Genomic DNA, 21,670 nt, shown 5'->3' with positions numbered 1-21,670 from the left:
ATAGCAGAGAATTTAGCTACTGTTTTGCCTTTCAACAGAGTTTCTTACAGCGGAAAGAAAGTAGATTATCGGCAAATATATAAAGATTCAATTTTCATAGGCCCGATTAGAACAGTGGAAGTTTAAAAAATTACTCCAACCGATTCAAGGTTTTCACACCAATTTGATTTTTTTTAACAAATGTTGGACACTGGTTTGACCTTTAAAAATAACGCGTTGTATTGATAGCGGTCGAAATAGTGGACTGATCCGAACCATATTTAATATCACTGCAAAGATTAATACACTTATTATGTGATTGTGTTTTATCTTCACGAAAATACATCACTGTTTGCTTTTCAAAAACCAACCGCGCAAAGCTTTTAAGGTTTGCAAATATTTACGTTTGCAAACATTTACGTTTACGTAGAAGAACTACTATTAGTACAAAATATACATAAATTAAATAAAATTCTAAATTTAAAATAAATACTCTTTGTGCTTTCTCTTATTTTTTTTTTATTTTTTTTTTTTTTTGCCCTATTTGTTTCGATACATACAAAAGCAGTTTGCAAATTCCCACAAAGGCTCGCAAAAATTCGGCCAAGCTGAAGCCCATCCTGAAAATAGGAATATTGCAATATTGCGTTAGCCCCCTTAATATAAAATAAAAAACAATGAGTGCTTGGCAATAATACGTCAATACGAAGTTAGAATAATCTTATAAAATCTTTTGAAAAAGATAAAATTACGGGGAAAATGGACATTTCTTTACAAAAGTCAAGTGAAAGAAAACAACGTTACAATGGTATTCTGGACTATTTAAAAAAATGTAAGTATGGCAGTAAACAACTGAGTGTAATTAATATGAAACTTTTGTTTTAGGTGATAAAAAAAATATGTCAGCATCCGATTTGGAGGAGCTGAACCAGAATATTAAAAATAATGATGAAATTCATAAAGAAGGTGCGGCAGCAATGGAGGAGATACGCAACAACAACGCTGAGAGCTTAATGGATGCTCACGTTCTAAAGAAATTTCACGAGGTGGTTTCGAATGTTTTGCTTGTAAACTCCGAATTCAACGAAACGGTGTACGCTAATGCTTTGGTAAATTTGAACCTACTTAAATTAGTTGCTCATTTTTCTTCTTAAAGAATTCCAAGTTTTATTTCAAAGAAATCTTTGATCAATCAAGGCAGAAACTCCGACTGGAATGTTCTGGGTGAAATAGCTACAAATGTTTCCCGTAGTCTTCAAATCAAAACAAGCATGTTGGGGGCAGCAGATGTCGAGCCTAAAGAACGCGCCCTGAAAGGAAGACAGAAACGCTGCCAAAAACGACTGGCTCGAGAACAACGTCCAGAGAATGTGGGAAAATTACAACAAAAAGAGCGCTGTGCTCAAAAAGTCAATATACTACTTAGGCAGTTAAATAGTTTATTTAAAGCAAACAATTATGAACCAATACCTTTTTATAAACTCATCATAGATCCCAATAATTTCATGAACACCGTTGAGAATGCCTTTCAAATGTCTTTTTTGGTGCGCGACGGTAATATTGCTATTGAAAGGGGTGAAGATCTATACCCGCAAGTACGCATTGCGAGAATGAGTGAGATGGAGTCTATAACTGACACCACACAGGCAATTTGTTCGCTAAGTATTGAATTCTGTGAGGTAAATCGGTTTAACGATATCCTCTTTGATTGAGAATTTATTCGCTTCCCTATGGACAGGACATGATACGTCTCTATGGAATAAAAGAACCTATGATTCACTTACCAAATTCATTCGATGATGATGAGTCGTTAGAAAGTGACCATGAAGATATGTAGTCAAGAAATGCGACTTTCAGCTTTTTATATATAAAATAAATAATTGGTTTTTTGTGATGATTATAAATCTTTAGAAAGTGACTACGAGAAAATGTAGTCTGAAAATGTGGCCTTAAGCTTTTTATATATGAAATATATAAAATATCTTGTTTTTAAGTAAATATTTTATTTTTATGTGTATTTTAGAGTGCATTATTTAACTTATTGAAAACAATGGAATTAAAAAATGTTTTATTGAATTTGGAATAAATATGGAAAAAGCAGCATTCAGTGTTTCAAGCTTTACTTTTTTAGCATTGTAACTTGTATTCAAATATATTTATGTATTTATCTTGTATCTAGACATATATATCGTAACAGGTATAAAAATATGAGACTGCATTTCCTTGCCAGAAACACATATTCTTCCACTGTATGTTGTGAAATCTTTCTTTAGATGAAATAGTAATAGAAAAAATCAATGACGAAAACAATCAAAAAGAAGTATGTTGACTTAATTTATAACATTTAACATTAATATTTTTCGTGGTTGCTTATAATAATTCAACCTTCCTGCCCAAAATCTTCCGTAAATTTACGTAATTTAATTAAATCTTCCTCGTTAACTGTAGGCTTAGTGCGTGAGAGAGATTTTAGCATATCACGCTGTAATGTTATAAAAAAATTATTGAAATATAGGAAAACCTATTAAGATAATATCTTGATGTTACCATCGTTACGGGTGGCTCGTATAATTTATCGCTAGGCACATCCATCCAGGACATTTCAATGGCTCCCTCATCACCAGGCGAACAAGGTAATAATAAATCGTCACATATCGTTTCTTTGTCGGTAGGTGATGGACCGGTAACACGCTGTTAAGTAAAAAGAATCTAGTTCAGTAAAAATTTTACAAGTAAATGTAATGAAACAAATTTACCTTGAAGTGTGTAGCCGTCTGCACTTTACGTACTGGCTCCATTAGAGCGTCACGTACAACAATTGATATATCAGCCCCCGAATAACTTAAAAGTACATTATTATTTATTATAAAATAATGTGTTTTTTCCTGATGAAATAAACTAACAATCCTTACCCATCTGTTTTGCCAGCCAACACTTTTAAATCTTGCTCGGTGAGTGTATGTGTAGTGTTACCTAAATGTATTTTAAACATAACCAGGCGAGCGTGTGGCTCTGGCAAAGGTATATAAATACGCTTCTCGAAACGACGACGGATAGCTGAGTCTAGAACCCATGGTATATTCGTAGCTCCTAGAACTAAAATGCCATCAGTATCATTACCAACACCTTGCATTTGTACAAGAAATTCGGTTTTAATACGTCGAACGCTGTCGTTTTCATTATCGGAACGAGTCGAACACATTGAATCTATTTCATCGATAAATATTATTGAAGGTTTGTGTTGACGGGCCAATTCAAAGAGATTCTTGACAAGTTTTTCAGATTCACCCAACCATTTGGACATTAAATCCGAACTAGATACAGAAAAGAATGTGGAATTGTTTGCTTCGGTGGCTACGGCTTTGGCCAGATACGATTTACCGGTACCGGGAGGACCAAACAATAGTATACCTTTCCATGGTATGCGCTTGCCGGTAAAAAGATGCGGAAACTTTATTGGTAAGATAACAGCCTCTTTGAGAGCTTCTTTGGCGGCATCCAAACCAGCCACATCTGACCACTTCACTTTGGGCTTTTCGATTACTATCGCACCCTCAAGTTTATTCTGCAGTTTCTTTTTTTCCGGATCTTCTCCGTCAGAATCACTGTCACTTTTCTTGTCTTTATCATCTCTAGTAAACACAGAGAAAAAAAATAAAAAGACAACTTATACAATCCGCTAAAATTTTTAAGCTTATTTCTCCGCTATACTTATTTCCGGATTCGCCTTCCTTAATTGGTTTTTTACGGCCTTTCTTTAGATACTCCTTTAATTTCTCAGCTCGATCTAAATACTGCAGGCATTTAGCTCGAATTGAATCTTTAGCTTTTTCACCCTGAGCTTCATCTAACCGCAATCATAAATAAACTTGAATTTATTTATAAGAAAAACGAAAATAAACATTTCCAGTTCAACTTACATTTAATGGCGTGCAAAAAATGCTCAACGCCGTGTTCATATAAGCGTAAAGCTTCGGCATAATTTTTATTTCTATCCTCTTCAGTAGCTTTTGTAACCAAATCTATTGCTTTTTGCAATGTAGTACTCGAAGCCATGAATCAAAACGAAGAATAAATCAACGGGCTATAACTGACTGAATCGATGAAGTACTTGCTACAATAAAAAATAGAATACTTTACAAGGTCGCGATATATTGCATTAGAGGTCCATTACTAGGTATTCTTAAAAATTGGCATTGGGCACTTGAATTTGTAATGACTAATGCACTGATACATATATGCAATACAATTCAAAGGATACTCGAACACAAATTTTACTTTGTTTATTATATATTTTTGGCAGTGAGTACAGTCTTCAGACTCCTTTATACTTACACTCTTTTCTTTAACTATATAGATTTTATTTAGTTCTGAGACTAATCTCTAAATTTTTTTTATAAAAAGACGTAAATTTTTCAGCGTACACAGTAAGAAGATTCGATCATCGCTTTGACAATTATTCTTGTCAATTATGCAAACGAAAATATTCGCACCATAGCAGAGTTGTTTTTTTGCTTAATGAAACGAAAATTAGTTTTAGATGTTTTGTATTCAGTAACGTATCGTATCACAATAAAACATAGGTAAAATCGTCATAAAGAACCAAATTAGATTTAAAAAGAATATTCTTAATTCGCAAATAAGTTGGAGCCAAATCGATCATATATAACATCGTTACAATTCCGCTAATTACAGAATGTATGATGAGCCATTACAAGGAGCCTTAAACAATGAATTTGAAAGATTGTATTAAATGTAGCACTTTCGAATTTTGCAAGAGCACACAAAGCATTTAGAACCGGACTAGTTCTAAAAAAACTGCCATTACTAAACTTCCTCGTTAAATGCTCCTTACGATTCTAAATACAATAGATTCGTTACGTGTGTTGTTCGCCACGATGCGATATCTATGCCTACAAGAAAATTTGAATCTTAGGAGTGTTTTTGGTAATATGACTTTCATTTGCATTCAACAGTATTAAATCTCGTTAAAACATTTACATTATTTTTTAACTCGCGTAAGTTAATAACCATTTATTATGTATATATTTGATTAACACTTTTAATGTGTAACTAAGACTAAGAGTACGATTACGCATCTCGTAAAATATTTCTTTATTTAAATTGTCTATCATTATTCCTTTACGATTGGGAGCTGTAAGGAAAATCCTACATATTAATTTTGTTAAATTTGCGTAACTTATAAGCAAGAATGCGCTTCTCACCACGTTTTGTTAATATCGATAAGGTTCGAGATATTTTTATTCCATTTACATTTTCGAAATCCTGGCAGCTCTGCATATAAAGCGTCTGAATTGATTTTTTTATTTTCCAACTTTTTCAAACACATAACAGCTGATTGATAAGAGCTGCTTTCCGGTTTCGCTTTTGTTAAATCAATTTAAATTTGACAATAGCTGAATTGTTCGACTTTGAAGTCAATTTACGAAAATTATGTTGCATAATAATTAGAGTACAGAAATATTATGTTTAATACACTTGGTTTTTTTAATATCTCAAAAGTTAATGAAAATATAATAAATAAATATAAAGCAGAGCTTCAAAGATTTTTCATCAAAATTACTTGCGAATTTACAAAAAATTTAAACAACTAACTACTGCTCACTTGAAAGTGAAAACAACGGAGCTATGGTTAATGAAAATGTGAAAGAAAAAGACATATTCCGGGAAACATGGCTTCGCTATACAGGTAAAGAATTATGACACATCACGCTTTGTTTTTCTTTTGAAATCATTCAGATTCCTTGAATTGAATGAATATGTATTTTTTGTTTGTTGTTGTTGTTGTTGTTTTTTTTTCCGCCTTTAAATATTAAGTTTGTTTTTGTAAAAAAGCTGAAGACGATAAAAAATGAATATTATTCAGGCTATGCGAATGAAGTTGGAGAAGCATTTCGTCATCTTGTTTCTCGTCGACTAGTGCATGGAAGTTATGTAGGAGCGATTAGTTATGTTATTGCTGATGCCTCTACAAAGTCATGGAGGAAATTTCAAGAAGATGAATCCCTTGTTCAAGTGGCTAACGTTGCGGCGGACGTGTTTTTATGGCAAATGCTTGCATCCGTTATTTTCCCTGGTTATACTATAAATCGGTAAGAGACCACTATTCTATACGCTTGAATATATAATTACTCGTAGATTTATTTAAACGAAGGTTTTAAATTTTTCAAATTTTACATATATAATTTTCAGCATAACCCATTTCAGTCGTATTATGTTTAAACAAGCACGAGCCAGGGAATCAATTGTTAAATATATGCCAACAGCTATCGGCTTACTATCCATACCGATAATTGTTCATCCAATTGATCATTTTGTCGATTTCCTTATGGATAAAACATTTCGTACTAATAAAACCAGTTAGAATGCTAAGCTAATTAGACATCGATGCAAACATTAACTTTTGGGGGGGAACTGCTGTTATATTTGTTAAATGATATATATTGCGATATCATGATTCAGTACAAGATCTATTTCTATAGTTTATTGATAAATATGGCTAATGAATTGTTAAATTTTTTTAAATATAAAATGAATTTGTGTAGTTTTTTTTTGCTTTGAAGTATGCGTGCACTTATTGCCCCTATTCGGTATGTAGTGCATAAATGCAATATACTTTTTAAGAATTTGTTATAAAGTACGAGTACAAAACAGATGTGTGATATGAAGATTCTGATTAGAGTATGCACAAACTTTTTTCATATTAATTAAGCCCACTTTGAAGAAATTAATACGAAAACCGTATAAATACCTTTAATAAACTACATAGCTTTAAGATAAATGATGATCAATTAAACAATAAATTTCCATAACGTATCGGTTCTAAATATGTTGGATTTTTCATTAACTAGCTTTACGATTTCCAATCTGTTTTAATTATTATGTCTCTCCATTTTGCAGTTTGTACTTTATTACTCGGAAACATTAAAAAAATTGTATAAAGTATATTTAATGCTGCAATAAGTTTATTCACATTCACAAGAGGAAGCAAAATAGTGAAGAAAAGAATTTCTAAAAGAAATAAATGTAATATACGAGATCGAACTATGTCATTACAACGTCGTTGTAAGACCAGTAAATCGTATTCTTGTTATGCGACGGCTTTTGGCTATGTATGTATGTCTTGGCTGCAAGAATTGATTACGTTAATAAATAGGCTACTAAATCGCATGTTTCAGAAATGTACTAAAATTGATGAAAAGTCATACATACATACATAAGTTAGGTTAACCGATTTTCATATCTGTTGTGAGAGCCGCAGGATAAAGTTCTTTCGATAGAAACTAAATATGTAAAATAAATATATATATATTTATATATATATATTTTGTAGACGAGGATGCAAGTATCGAACCCAATACGCATCGAACAATTGCATTTGGCAACATCTGATTAGAAAAAAAAAGAAGAAAAATAGCATACGATTGTATCGACCGTGTTACATTATTTGTTCAAGCTTTTTGAAAATTGCATCCAAATTTCTCGCCAATTTTTTTGATCAGAAATCAATTGAATTTTATCAGAAATAAGTCAAATAGACGCAAACATGTGCCCAAGCCTATCACAAATCGTTTTAAGATTTGCACAAACGACTTTTGAAATCTTTGACATTTGCATCAAATATTTTGTATGTGTGTATATATTCTCTGCTTTTGATGTACTTATACTATTTATATATAAACGTACACATGCACACGTATCCCTGGAATTCCTGGAATTGGCATATAGGATCTTATGTTTAAAAAAAAAAGAAACTAAATTATTTTTATGCGCCTATAAAAATTTCATGTCATTTCGGTCATTTGTTACGAGTTGAAGAAGTTCGAGTCCCACTACTTTTCTTATTTCCGAAATAATGGAAAAATCCCGAATTTTTGTATGGCCTACATAATGCCGCTTGAAAAGGACGTCGAAAATGGCAATTTCAATTGGCAGCGCGGCGATGCGGTCACCGACGATGCTCAACTCAGCGATCTTGCATTGCCTTCTTCTTCCGGAATTAAACTCCTGGAACTCTTAAACGTTTTTGCTGGATAATCGAGAAGTGAAACTGAACTCATCGATTTCACATTTATCCGAAGCAATGATAATTCTTGCACACACGCCCAACACGTGAACTGCGAACATTGGTTTTTTGCAAAAGGAATGGAAGCTTTGTTTTTTGCTCGTCATACATAAACTGTAACGGACAGATGTACAAAAATATAAACGCATATTTTATGCACATAGCATCTGTACAAAAAGTGAAAAAAATTAACCACGCCTAGCCAATATTATAGTGTACTAAAATGTAATTTATTTTTTTTTTTTTTCAATACCTCTACAAGGCACAGTAACAAGTTGCAAAAACCCTACAATGCATATAAATTCTTGGCCAGTTGCAAATTTGTAGTAGAGAATTTCGATGTAAATATGTTCATCAGTCCATCTGTCCAAAATAAAGTTATCGCCTAAAAAAAGGTGCAAAAAAATGCGGCAAAAACTTTTATTTTGAAAATAGAAAAACTCAGCCTCATCCACTACGGATTATATAGCATGAAAATGTAGGTGCTCCTTATTTATTTTATGTCTTTTTCTAAGGATAACGGTGATGAATATAAAAGATTTGGTCATGATTGCAACAGTTACCACTTCTTAAATCAATTAATGCCGCGCTGAACGCTTCATCAAGGCCATACAAAGGATATCATAGAACGAGCTTAAGTTCTTTTGACAAAATGTAGGGCCGGCCTTCTGTTCGATTTAGTTAAATCATTTAAATTGTATTAATCGAGCAAACAGTAAATCTCTTTGAAATGCTTACCCATTTGTTAAAAATTATTAAATTAAATAATTGTATTTTATATAGTATTATTATAATTTGTATCGCAATTTATCTTTAATATTTTTTCATGTACAAAGTGGTCGAAGACCACAAATGTCTTTTATCTGATTCTATAAAGAATCACATTATATTGTTTACAATATGTATTAGAGTAAGTTAATATTAATAAATAGAAATTAGTAAAATTTAATATAATTACTTCTAAAATAGACAAAATTTGTTCATATATGCTTGTTATATGCTTGTGTATATAATTAAAATTCATAACAGATATATTGGCATTAAATCGTTGTGAAATGAATATAAACAAATAGAATGACAAGAGAATTCTCTTCTTCTTTATTTTTTTTTTTTTGGCAATCGTAAGAATAAAATGCGTTATGATGATTAAAAACATGAATTGTTACGCATGTGAAACATGCAAACTAATACGTTCTGTTGTAACGGAATTCCTCTAAGGAACGAATAATAGGATTGGAGAAAAAGAGCGTTGAACTTATTTATCTGACCAACGTGTTCCAAACTCATCGGTCATACTGCTTTTACGCTTCGCTTGCGATATTTGCACGATACGCGACAAAGGCGAGTGAGTGCTAGTTGTATTGCGCGGAAGTGCACGTACATTATCAGCTGGTCCCGATGGATTAATATTTACCGTATTGATTTGAGCCAGTGGCGAAGGTTTCAAGGATAAGCGTTTTTGTAAAACATTTTGTGTTGGCTGCAATAATATTTGAGTGGACGCATTTGCTCCGGCAATTGCCAATGGCATTTGTTGCTGCTGTTGTTGTAATTCGTTGCTCTCTTTACTTTCGGGTGGCGGAGCTTTACCAGGTGGTATCTGTAAAGCTGTCGGTCTGATGCTAAATCGTCTCTTAAATCTTGAAGCTAATGTATTTGCAGAATTCTGCATATCTTTATCCGATGTTTCCGTGTAAATTGGTGGTAATTCCACGAACTGGGTATTTTGTGATTGTCGCCGACGTGTAATAATATTGGATATGCTGCTATTCGAAGTTATAGATTGTTGGGGCGATTGTGAAAGTGTACCCACCACGGTCGATCGTCGAGCATATAAGCGATTTACTGCTGTTGCGCTTAAGGTCTTATCATTATCGTTTGGAAGAAACATTGGGAACATTGGTGTTATATCCAATCCAACAGAACCGATTTTTCTTTTCTTTTTCGCTTCATTATCGCCACGAGCTGAGGCTGTAGACAAACTATCAGCGGCCTCGCCTAATATCGCCTGAGTATGCATCACTTCTAAAACCCGTATCAAATCAGCCAATGTAGTATTTTCTAATACTTCTCTATCTTCTTGCGAGGTAGCTGAAAATATACTAGGCCTCCTTGAGCCATCAAAGGTCGTTGGAAAAACGCTATTATGACGACGTATTGTATTTGAGAGGACATTGCTCGATCGATCGTAGTTGTTGCTTAAAACGCTACAACGTCTTTCAGTTTGCATTAAACTAAATTTATCAGGCTTCTCTCCGATTAAAGTACCATTCTCTCTCTTATGACGTTTAAGATAGGTTGCACTAGAAAAATCTATTGTAGTTTGATCATTTAGGTCATTAATTTTATTATCAGTTAATGATAATTTCGAACATAAACTACTCGCGGACGGATATAAATTGCTGGAATGTAATAGTTTACCGTTAATAAAATATGTTGGACTAGCGTTGGCCGTTACTGTGCTATAATAATTCAAATCAGATGTACAATGCGGCTTAACTTCGGGTACACTTATCGCTGAAATTTTACGATCTCTTGCATTTACATTAGTCTCAGGCCGTTCAAAGTCTGCCGTCAAAGCTCTCTTCCTAAAGGGAAATAATTTGCGTATACCATCAGGTATGGAAAATTTTTTAGATCTTGTCTTCCTTGCTGCCTCTTCTCCTTCCATATTAACGATATAATTCAATGGTATTTGGCCGAAACTGTTGGGATATAGATGCTGATATTGATCCTTTTGACGATATCGTATATTGATGGCTTCTTGTATCTGATTATTATCGCCACTCCAAGTCCATTCGTTATGATCGTTAGCAGTATTATGCAAATTTTTTTGCCATTTTCGATCGGTATTGCATTCAGAACAAGCTCTTTCCCGTTGCTTAGGCAAATCGCCATTGAAAGGCCATTCACTGGCCAAAATTTGCGAATCAGTGAAGCCATGGTAATAATTGCGCACGTTATTAGCATCACCATCGTAGGCAGCGGGAAGAGTGGGAGGTGCAATTGCGGCTAAAGCGTTAACTACTTTTGCTAATAGATTAGTAGTTTGGCGAAAAGCCTCAGCAGTTTCGAATGATTTTTGACGATCAATTTTATTTAACTCTGTATCCGAATTTGCATGTAAACTGAAGGGTGTACCATCAGTGCGCGCTTCAGTCCCATCGTAGCATTCGGAAAAAGCACGTTTACGCGCATGTTCAGATATCGGTTCCATACGATAAATAGTTAGATCAGGGCAAGATATAGAACGATTTAAGCAATGCGGTTCATTACATTTTGTGTAGACAGGCTGAAAACGAAAGGAAATAAAGAAATTATATACATATGTACATATATATTTTATCTCTGATATTTAACTATGTTTACATGTTCATTAACTCAAATCCAAAGGTCAAAGAAGTCGTTTATTGCTTATAATTATCCTATCAACTCTTTACGATAATTTATGCACTTGCGCTTTGCCTATTCGCTTTCGGCAAATTAAGGAAAAAGAAATCGGAAACTTGTTTTCGAAGAGAGAGCTTGTTGCCAGTTTACGTGGCCCTTGATCGATTTAGTGCATTTTCAATACCATTATATGTGCAAGAACTTCCAATGGTGATTTGCCAAATGAGAAATCGATTACAGCTAATTTTTGGAACCTCGAGAAGTTTTACCACAGACATTATACAAATGGATACGCCGAAATCGGTTCAGAATTTCACCTTGATCACGATATATATATATATATATATATATATTCTATGGGTTCCTTCTGGATACTCATTAGGCATCACTTGTTTTGGTTAACACTGGTTTCAATTGATGACTTGTCTGTTCGAGCATTCCTATGACAATATGCAAGAAGGAAGTTTTTTTTTTTTTGTCGATAATCTGAAATAACCAGACGTGTTTCGGATGCACGACTCGCATTTTGTATATATGTATATATGAACGTTAGTCATACGAATATAATGTCAAATGATCTGCAATAAGAAGATCAGATATTTGGTCGATTCAATCATCGGATAAACATCACGTGGATCACATGAGTCGAGAGCTGGGAACAGTGTCAAACGTACGATCACCCATTAGTCTTTATGGCACTTTGATCTCCGAGGTCGGAAAAGGGGAGTCATGCTGCTAAAATTTAAATGACATGGACGGATGAATTTGTTTGCTTTTGTAATACGAATGCATGCGGGAAAGATAAAAGTTGGCCGAGTAAAAGTTTTCAAAACAGATTTACAAACATTTGAAAATTGAAATGAAAGGGTTTTTGCATGCTTTCAATAGAAACGTTGTGATGGCATACACCGTTCACTCGCATATAATCGTTTATTTTAAACTCATTATCTAAATAGAATTTAAAAGTTATTTTCAATAATAAATTGTTTTTTTTTTTTACCTTAAATTTTAGTAAATATAATTCATTAAATATTCTACGTATGGCACTGATGTCTTTGGTGACTCCATTCCAGATGCGATGCTGGGTTGCTTTAATATTCGAAGATAGTTGTTGCTCGAGATGGGCTAATTTCTTACTGCGAAGTCCTCTGCAAGCGGAAAATTGATTGTCAAACAAATTGATTTCAAATGAATTCATTTAAGTGCTCGCTTACCGCGTTATAAATGTCATTATCATCAATAGATAACCTAACGAGAAGATGAACCAAACTATTATGAAAATCTGATAGACCACAAACCAAATACCGAATTCACGATGCTAATAAAGAGAGAAAGAGAGAAAGGGAGAGAGAGAGAGAGAGAGAGAGAGAGCGAAAAAAAAGAAAGAGATAGCAAAAAAAAAAAAAAAAAAAAAAATTATATAAAATGATTATAAATAGATAGATAGGCAAATTTACTTGTTGTGGTTGAAACGTGGGTACATAGTCACCAAAACCTATCGTTGTGGTAGTAACGTAAGCATAATAAAAGGCCAACGAGTAAGGCCAATCCTCAAAATAGGAAAACACCCACGAAGGTATTAGCAAGAACATAGTAATACCCGGTACCAGGGCTATCAGTATTGTAGTTATTAAACTCAATTGCGGTGGAACATAGTGTATATCCGTTGACATTTTATACTTTTTGTAACGATGATAGATTGATTGAAACTAAAAATGAAGAAAAATGAAATAATTAATAAAATTTTTGCATTTCCTACAAGAGAGATTTTTTTTTTATTTATTTATTTTTTTTGGTTTATTCAACTTACCACTCTTCCGAAATATTCACCCAAGCCGGCAAACAATATACTATTTACCGGTATACCAATAACCGAGTAAGCAATCATTATCATACGTCCTAAGGTAGTCGTCGGAGCTATATTACCATAGCCCACTGTCGAGCAGACAGTGAAGGCGAAGAAGAAAGAATGATAGAAAGTCCATGTGTAAGGTATTTCATATTTATCATTACGATAATCCGTAACGGGCTTATCGCAATAATCGCTTATACGTTTCAAAATTGTGTTTTGTGTGCTAGTATTTCTATCGGCCAACTGATCAAGTAAATATTCTATAAAAGGGGAGGCAGATAAAAACCATTATATATACATATATATATATATATATATAAAATCATTATATTATCAATTTTTTACTTAATTAATTTCCAAGAACAAATAAAATCGAATCTGATCAATGAATTAATTTATTGCAATTAAAATGAAGTAAGAGAAACATTCAGTATAATGAGAATCTCGGGTACTATGCATTATCTTAAGGGAACATATAAAAAGTACAAAGGATTAGGGGCTTGAATGTATTTTGGACAGCGACATCTATTGGTAAAAACGAGTAAAAACGTAATGCGAATTATCAGTGGACACAACGGTCACATAAGATGATTTTGATCGTTATCTACATAAAATAACGATTTTCCGTTGAGTGTTATTATGTTATACAGGGTATATAGGCGCTAATGGTGAAACACCCAAAATTGCATTTTCCATATTCATTACTTTTGTCGTTTGATTTGAAGAGACCTCCGGCCGAAGCCAATCAAAGAAATCTTTAAAGGGTTATGGTGATGCTACTGAGTCATATCCCTATCGTTGATTCTAGTTTCAACGATGACAAACACACTAGGCTGCCGCCTACCTATCGATTTTGTTTTCTTTCCTCATTTTTCCCGGACCGTTAACGTTCACGCGACTAGAGGACATACCCTGAGTGATTTTCAATATTTCACACAAAAACAAGAAAAAACAAATGAGAACATTATAGTCGGCCAAGGTCGACTATTAAATACCCTACATCGATTCTCTTAGTAAACTTATTCCCCCGTTTTTTGATATAACTACATCAAAAACTAGATATTCGCTACGTAAAAAGGCTTGATATTTATGATAATTCTTATATATATTAACGTCTAAAAAATAGAACTTTACGATTCAAATTTCCTGCAGTTAATTTTTTATTTTTTTTTTTTTTTGGTTATAATGCTACTATGTACCAATTTTCATCATAAAATATTAAAAATTAAACCTTTTTCTGAAACGCTTACTATTCATAAGAGATTTTATATGGGATCGGGTCCAAGAAATAGACGGATGTGACTCAAATATGGTCCATTTAATTTGTATGTCACATTATTATTATTAGTAAATTTTTATTATAAAATATGAATAATTAGGCCGTATAAGGGTTTACATATCTTGAAAATTCTTACTATATGCGATGATGTCCAAAAAATGGGCTAAGTAGTCCAAATTTGCTAAGGTTGACCGCTTTGTCAATTCACTTTTTTTTTTTATTTTATATAACGACTTTTCAAAATTGGACTTTATAGATGAGATATGATCGAAAAAGTGGTCGGATCGAAATCATTTTTAATAGTGCTCGCCCCTGAACCAAAGCATCTCCGTTTGACCGAATTTCACACAAAATATTTTAAAACTTGCGCCCTGTAGATTGAACACAAGCAAGCAGGATGGATAGACGGACAGACAAGCTTCGATCGGTCCAGAAAGAGATTTTGAGACGAACCGTTGACTAGTCTGTTCAGATCCTTCTAGGTATTGCATACATCCGCACAAACTTAATATACCCTTATAACACAAAAGGCGAAGAATATAGAATTAGATTGTAAAGATTACGCCCTGGTAGCTATTAGATTAGCATACTCAACATTGGATGGCATTTCTAATGGTTTTCAAAAAAAAAATAAATAAATAATTCAAAATTACTTGCAATGACGATAGAGGAAAAATGAAAATCAAAAGAAAATATATCTAATACACGAATACACTTGCAGTTATACTAACTACATATATTAAGTAATCATATTTCTTTGATGCACTTGCAGTGATTATTCACTTTGCGGAATTCTTATAAAGATTGTCTTGGAAAATATTTAAATTAAATTGCACATTTAATTTGTCTAAATTAGCGTAAATTATGAAAAATTTGTGCTCGCAATGATTGGCGAATAAAATAATTAGTTGAAATGAATTTTAAAAGAATTATTATATTAGTGAAAGCTTTTATTAGAAAATGACTGTTAAAGCATTTATGCATAAATGAATTCAATTGTTAGGAAAAATCACTAAACATACCGAACAGGGTTAATTTCCAAAAAAAAAAAAACAAAGAACGCTTAGGCGATTATCAGAAAAATTCATGATTTTGCATAGGAGACAGTCTTTTGCAAATTCTTCCAGTCTTTGCAAACTTCCCAACTTATGGGCATAGGGGCATAGGCATATTTCACTGTTCTCAAGACAATAAATTTTCACTCGAATAACATCATTGCAATTGTATAAGAATATGATCCTAATTATGTAAATTATTTGATAAAAGTGCACGTGATCGGAGGAAAGGTATAATGGTCATAATTTTAATTAACCATCCATACGTTACGTATCATAATACAATCTATCCTAAATGGATATATCGAGAGTTTAAGATTAGAGAGTTGTAAGATTATTTTCCTAAAAACAGTTTACCGTTTACTTCTCAGCCGATAGCCTGTGTTGCTAGTGCTCAATGTCTCTTTTTTTAGTCTAAGAATTCAATTCATTAGTCTAAAATAATAATAATAATACTTCTCTCCCATTTACTTTTCAGGCTTACGTTTGAATCGAAACATCATAACATCAACAGATGTCTTACAATTGTCTATATAGTTATATATATATATATATATATATATAGGGCCACATTTAAACCACGTGAGTCTATTTGTTGCAGTAACTCCTTCAGGAAAATGTTTAATTTTTACTATTTTATGATGAAAATTGACCCATAACAGCAATTTAGCAAAAAAAAAAAAAATTAATACTAGTGAATTCGGTCTACATAGATCTATTATTTAGACCCTAACATATATGAGGCCTATCATGGGAAACAGGAAGGACTTACAAGAAGAGAAAAAATCTAATTTTTATTTTCTAGTTTTATGAAAAATAATAAAGCTTTCAAGTAAGTAACATAAGTTTGCAAAATTTTGATCGCGTCATGTGATCATTCCCATCAACCTCCAAAATGCGGCCTTTCATGAAAACTATGTCTTTGCACGCAAATAATGCAATGTAAGTTTTGGTGTAGGATATCTAATGGTCGCGTTAGCTTGACTTTAATGTTCTTACTTGTTAGGCCTGAAAATGATTAGCATGCTGCGATGAAGATAAAAAGCTACGAATTATGAATGTAAAGTAAAAAAAAGTTTTCCCTTAAGAATATGGTTTTCGAGAAAACCATCTATTTAACCTTTAACGTTTAATTAGGTTAATATTTGCAAATTTTTTTTTTTTTTTTGGATACTTACCTCGATGGAAAGTTTCTTTACCAATTTCTGCTTTACACACATCCTTAGTATAATAAATAAATAAAAAGCAATCTATATAAAAACAAGACTTTAGCTTCTTAGCACTAAGCAATCATTGGGTAATAGTTTAACCGAGAGTTAACATAAAATACTTTTCAACGAAATATAGTTTTCCAAAGTTTTCATGCCAATTTAGAATGCCCAAGTACTACTACTTAGACACTTTTGTAAACTTTTCAAAATTGCAATTTTTTTCGTTATCACGACTTTTCACAGTAAGCCAGTATATGGGTTTGTCTCAAGAATAGCGACCTGTACCTTGAAAAAAATTATTGCGTGGACAAACATCAGACGGACAGACTGGATTAGATTAATTCAGATTATGATTTTGAACCGATCGGAATAATAAAGGGACGATCTATCTTAAGCTCTTTTGCGTCCCTGTACCCCAAGCGCTTTAGTTTATAATGAAAGAACAAGCACTTACAAGACTGCTAATTAACAGTGCTACTTTTCTTTACTTTATTGATAATAGGAACATCGAAAGTTTGCATTTTGACAATTCTACTAGTGGGTCTACATATTTAGTTCTCCCTATTCTATTCTCTGTCTAATCGAATTTCTATTATTATTCAAAGTATATGTACGGATGTATATAATGCATAGAAGGGCTTAAGATAGACCCACCTTTTTTTTGTACCCATCGATTAAGAATCATAATCTGAATTGATGTAAGCCTGTCTGTCCATCTGTGTACCTGTCCATCTGATGTCTGTCCATGTAAATTTGTGTTCAAGCTGCAGGTCGCATTTCTTGTGATATTTGTTTTCACCCAAGAACGAACACTATTGAGAATGCTTCGGAACGGGCCACTTTTTCGACCACTCACGACGACGCTTGACACTCAAATAGTACCCTAACAATAAACATTCAATTGCATGGCATCTGAAGCGGGAAAAGTATTATTATAGTTCCTATCAATGGGTATCATTTAAGACAAAATGGACCATGTTGCTGACAAACAATGATTTTGTGCGGTATTAAAAAAGAACAAAACTTGAGGAAATTATTAGGTGGTTGCATATATTTTGCCCAGCGGCTTCTGCAAATAAAAATAATAAAGAAATTGGGAACTATCAAGGTACATGCCGGTTGAATTCGACGCTGTTGGCCTTTCTCTCCACATAAGATAACAGTTTCCCATTTAATATGATTGATTTATTCAACGTGAACGATATCGTGAAGTGCTTACAATTCTTCTTCTTCCAAATACATTACATTTGCAGTTTATTTGAAGAAATCTGCAGCCGCAGCCAACGAAATACGATCACAGGCTTATGGTGATGCTAGGCCGTCATATCACAATTGTCGACTTTGATTCAAACAGTTTAAAAATGGCGACACGAAGTGACGGAGAATGCCACATTTTTGGCCACTTGTTGGAAGAGTTGTCCAGGATACATTGTTACAGCTCGAATGGAAAAGATATGCCACGCTTAGCGTACTAGCGTAAACATCAGACATACCGACACCTGGTTGCCACTTGTTCAGATCGGTGCAGCATGGTTTGGTTGGCACACGGGTCCGCCAACTTGAAGAAATACGAAAATGGGTGGGTGAGTGGATAGCTGCAAAATCAATATGATCGATTTAATATCGCAATGTTGCCAAATTGGATGGAAATTATTTTGATTAATATATATATATATATATATATATTGCGTCAATTTTCTACAATAAATGCTTTTATCAAGTGAAAAAATGGCCAAAATATATGCAACCACCTAATACAAACGCAGAACAGTTTGCGAAACCAGAAAAGCTTAAGCGAAATCAGAATAAATTTCTCTATTATATAACTAATTAAGGATGATCTGATGAAAAGACTCTTATTTGATTAGGTTGCGATTTAAAGAAGAAGAGGCCTGATAGAGAGCTAGATCAAGTATATGAAAGAAAAATGATTGGTAAGAAAATTGGAAAAAATGAAAAAAAAATTAAATACCAAACACTTAAGTGGTTTTTACCAGTTACACATATATCTACTTGCTCCACTTGACCGATTGTATTTATCAGCACATGGTTAAACGAACGTACTATGGTATGTAATTGGTTTTCAAAAGAAAACAAAAAAAAAAAAATTATAACAATTATAACAACTACATAGTTATATACTTTTCGGAGTCAATCCTTGGCATCAAACGGTTTAAATAAAATACTTGCGAATATGATCGCGTTAGATAATCAATCACAAAACATTTTTAAATTTATTGTTTACGTGGATCTAAGATATAGTTTGAATTAGGTTTTTAGAAGTAAATCTCGTACAGGGTGGTTGATAGTAAGGATGTGTTTACTCTGGTACAGTTTTTGGGTTATTATGGCGATTTACGCCTTTTTGGTAGCAATCCATTAAGGGAGTAAATATATATATCATGATTCTAATTACTTTTCAAAAGTGTGATCGTTCTAACAAGCGGCAGGCACGATACACGTATCAATTGACAAATGATTTTTATATTTATATTATCGCAGATTTTTACCCTAATAAAATATATACATATATATGCATGTACATGGGTATCTTTGTACATGTTACAAGTAGAAATACATAATTAATATACCGCCGTCATCCTGTAGTGAATAAAAAAGTATAAATTAATAAATAATTAAATCCATCAATCAAATCATCAGGTAAAGTGCAACCGCGAAACATGAAAATGTTAAAGTATTCACGGACAGACAGGTGTTTTATGAACTATGGTATCATTTTATTAGCAGAGCATCAACGCTAAATTGATTATTTATACAAAGATTTATTAATAATTTTTGTTTGTGTTTATTATAAATAAGATTTTATTATTTATTGATATAAAAATTTCGCATCACCTCTTCGAGTTATTTAATCCATTAACGAGAGAAATGAATTGAAAAGTTCCCTTTCCTCTTCGTACCAAAGCTTACTTAAGCTTACAAATATAGCTAACAAATTCTTAATAAATCCGCCATGGTATCACGTATGAAGATGCCTTTATTCTTTCCACATAATTCAAGTTCGTTAGCAATTGATTGCAGGGGACTTTAACATTACTTGTCTGTTTCCATAAAGTATAGCTTGCTGCTCTTAATCGCCCTTTAATTCTCTAATAACAATTTAAAGGTATTTGCGTGTGTGTGTGTATGAGTGTGTGTTTCCATAAAGCGTAGCTTGCTGCTCTTAATCGCCCTTTAAATCTCTAATAAATTATAAACTGAAACAATTTAAAGTTATTTGTGTATGTGTATGTATGTGTATGTGTGTGTGTGTGTGTGTGTGTAATACAGTAATACAGTAATACAATCTTTTCAAGTCCTTTATTTCTATTATAATGCTTGTATATCTTTTTAAAGTTAACCACCATTTCCATAAGCGGATTGTCAATGAGAGTCAAGTGTTAATTTGCTAAATTGGGGAAAGGTACAATTAAGCTCTAGACAAAATCAAGATGAAAAAATTTACGAGAATTCGCTTTGACCATACAATCGCAACAGACCAGTCGATAGTTCAGAAATCTTCTTCTTCTCCAACTTGCAATTGTTCACATAATTCTTATAGGAAGCCTCTATTTTGTGAGTGCTTTAACTTTTCCTCTATTAGAAGAATCACATTCGGAACAATTTATCCTGAAATCAGCTACAAAACGTAATGTCCATCTTATCCATTATTTTATGAAAATTTAATATGTATTTGTATCATATTTCATCAAGATATTACAAAAATTACAGAGTTTGGGTTAAGTATGCCACAAGTCGGTGAGACGGACAGACAGGCTTAAATTGATTGCGAATCACTTTCTTAATAATAAAAGATGGATCTATCTCAAGTCCTTTTGGTTGTTGCGTAAATCCGTTCAAGGTTAATTTGACTTGAGCGTAAAGTATGAAAAGCGAATCGTAACAACAGTCGTCTTAAGAGTGGGAAAACTGCAGGAAGCAGTAAATACTACTGTTGAATAAAGGAATTTTTTCTCTTCTTTTTTTTTTTAATTTCCGTCTAGGAATAAAATGTGAAAGATTACAATTATATATTTATATTATTACTAAGACAAATTTATACTAACGGCAAGTAAGTAAATTGTGATTGTAAAATTATTCGATTCATTTCAATGAAAAAATCAAGTTCAATGGGTAAATTTAACAAAATTAACTCCACACCTTCTTCCTGTACAATTAAGTAAAGCCATTAAAAAAAAAAAAAAAGAACAAAACCGAAAGAGAAAGAGAAAGAAAAGTAAAAAATTTAGAAAAATAAAACAAAAACAATAAAACAGTATACGCCCCCAATGATCACTAGCGATTGTGTTTAGCGCGCAATCATTTTAATCAAGATTGTAGGTGACAGCAGTAAAATTGATGTTTGACAAAAGAAATATTTTGTCAAAAAATTAGGCAGTTCTATGTGTGTATGGGTGTATGTATGTATGTTTGTGTGTGTGTGTGTGCACAAAATGATAGGCATAATCTAAAATGCCATGAGGAGACGACCCCTATAGACATAAGTAAGCAGCATGTACAGCAACGACCTTCAGACTATCAAACTTTAGTTATAAAAATTAATGCTAACATCATTCATACGCTCACTATGCGGTGCAGTGCAGCGATGTGTGATAAAAAAAAAAAAAAAAAAAAAAAAAAAAAAAAAAAATTTTGAGGCGTCCGTGTAATGCAGACATAGCATTGATGACAAGTAATCGTTTGTGATTATGTGTTAAGTGTTTTTCTTCATTTAAAAGGTTTCCGTTGTTTAAATTTTTTGTTTTTTTTTTTGTTTTTGGGGGGGGGGGGGGGGGGGGGGGGGGGGGGGGGGGGGGG

The 21,670-nt window shown here is 32.9% G+C and overlaps 4 protein-coding genes across 7 annotated transcripts in view; 2 read left to right on the top strand and 2 right to left on the bottom strand.

Moving 5' to 3' along the window:
• Window positions 1–663: 663 nt before the first annotated feature.
• On the top strand, window positions 664–1,995 carry LOC119643219 (non-structural maintenance of chromosomes element 4 homolog A-like). 3 transcript variants are annotated; one of them, XM_038042567.1, is made up of 4 exons: window positions 664–811; window positions 865–1,072; window positions 1,136–1,658; window positions 1,718–1,995. In XM_038042567.1, the coding sequence occupies exons 1-4, from the start codon at window positions 739–741 to the stop codon at window positions 1,814–1,816; spliced, it is 903 nt and encodes a 300-aa protein (XP_037898495.1). In that variant the 5' UTR covers window positions 664–738; the 3' UTR covers window positions 1,817–1,995. The 3 variants fall into 3 exon arrangements, with proteins under 3 accessions (XP_037898495.1, XP_037898501.1, XP_037898509.1); XM_038042573.1 differs by having other exon boundaries at window positions 865–1,088; window positions 1,158–1,658; XM_038042581.1 differs by having other exon boundaries at window positions 1,136–1,801.
• Window positions 1,996–2,082: 87 nt separating this feature from the next.
• LOC119643207 (vacuolar protein sorting-associated protein 4B) lies at window positions 2,083–4,437 on the bottom strand. Of its 2 annotated transcripts, XM_038042554.1 has the most exons (7): window positions 4,315–4,437; window positions 3,900–4,093; window positions 3,691–3,826; window positions 2,892–3,611; window positions 2,736–2,820; window positions 2,527–2,670; window positions 2,083–2,461 (listed from the first exon to the last, which is right to left on the bottom strand). In XM_038042554.1, the coding sequence occupies exons 2-7, from the start codon at window positions 4,033–4,035 to the stop codon at window positions 2,360–2,362; spliced, it is 1,323 nt and encodes a 440-aa protein (XP_037898482.1). In that variant the 5' UTR covers window positions 4,036–4,093; window positions 4,315–4,437; the 3' UTR covers window positions 2,083–2,359. The 2 variants fall into 2 exon arrangements, with proteins under 2 accessions (XP_037898482.1, XP_037898487.1); XM_038042559.1 differs by lacking the exon at window positions 4,315–4,437 and having other exon boundaries at window positions 3,900–4,113.
• A 908-nt stretch (window positions 4,438–5,345) lies between these two features.
• On the top strand, window positions 5,346–8,463 carry LOC119633308 (mitochondrial fission process protein 1). Its single transcript, XM_038026803.1, has 3 exons — window positions 5,346–5,689; window positions 5,867–6,092; window positions 6,193–8,463. Exons 1-3 carry the CDS (start codon window positions 5,629–5,631, stop codon window positions 6,362–6,364), a joined length of 459 nt encoding a protein of 152 aa, XP_037882731.1. The 5' UTR covers window positions 5,346–5,628; the 3' UTR covers window positions 6,365–8,463.
• A 703-nt stretch (window positions 8,464–9,166) lies between these two features.
• Window positions 9,167–21,670, bottom strand: part of LOC119633301 (open rectifier potassium channel protein 1) — a 24,001-nt gene continuing 11,497 nt past the window's right edge. Inside the window, exons 3-7 of the mRNA XM_038026792.1 lie at window positions 13,266–13,567; window positions 12,913–13,164; window positions 12,670–12,773; window positions 12,456–12,603; window positions 9,167–11,357 (exon numbers count right to left, since the gene is read on the bottom strand). Of these exons, the coding sequence (XP_037882720.1) occupies window positions 9,321–11,357; window positions 12,456–12,603; window positions 12,670–12,773; window positions 12,913–13,164; window positions 13,266–13,567 (2,843 nt within the window). The 3' untranslated portion in view covers window positions 9,167–9,320. The remainder of the gene's footprint in view (window positions 11,358–12,455; window positions 12,604–12,669; window positions 12,774–12,912; window positions 13,165–13,265; window positions 13,568–21,670) is intronic.

Source organism: Glossina fuscipes, unplaced genomic scaffold (genome assembly GCF_014805625.2).
Source record: "Glossina fuscipes isolate IAEA_lab_2018 unplaced genomic scaffold, Yale_Gfus_2 0, whole genome shotgun sequence".
Classification (NCBI taxonomy): Eukaryota; Metazoa; Arthropoda; class Insecta; order Diptera; family Glossinidae; genus Glossina; species Glossina fuscipes.
The sequence above is the reverse complement of the archived record's forward strand: the minus strand, read 5'-3'. Positions and strand labels throughout refer to the sequence as shown.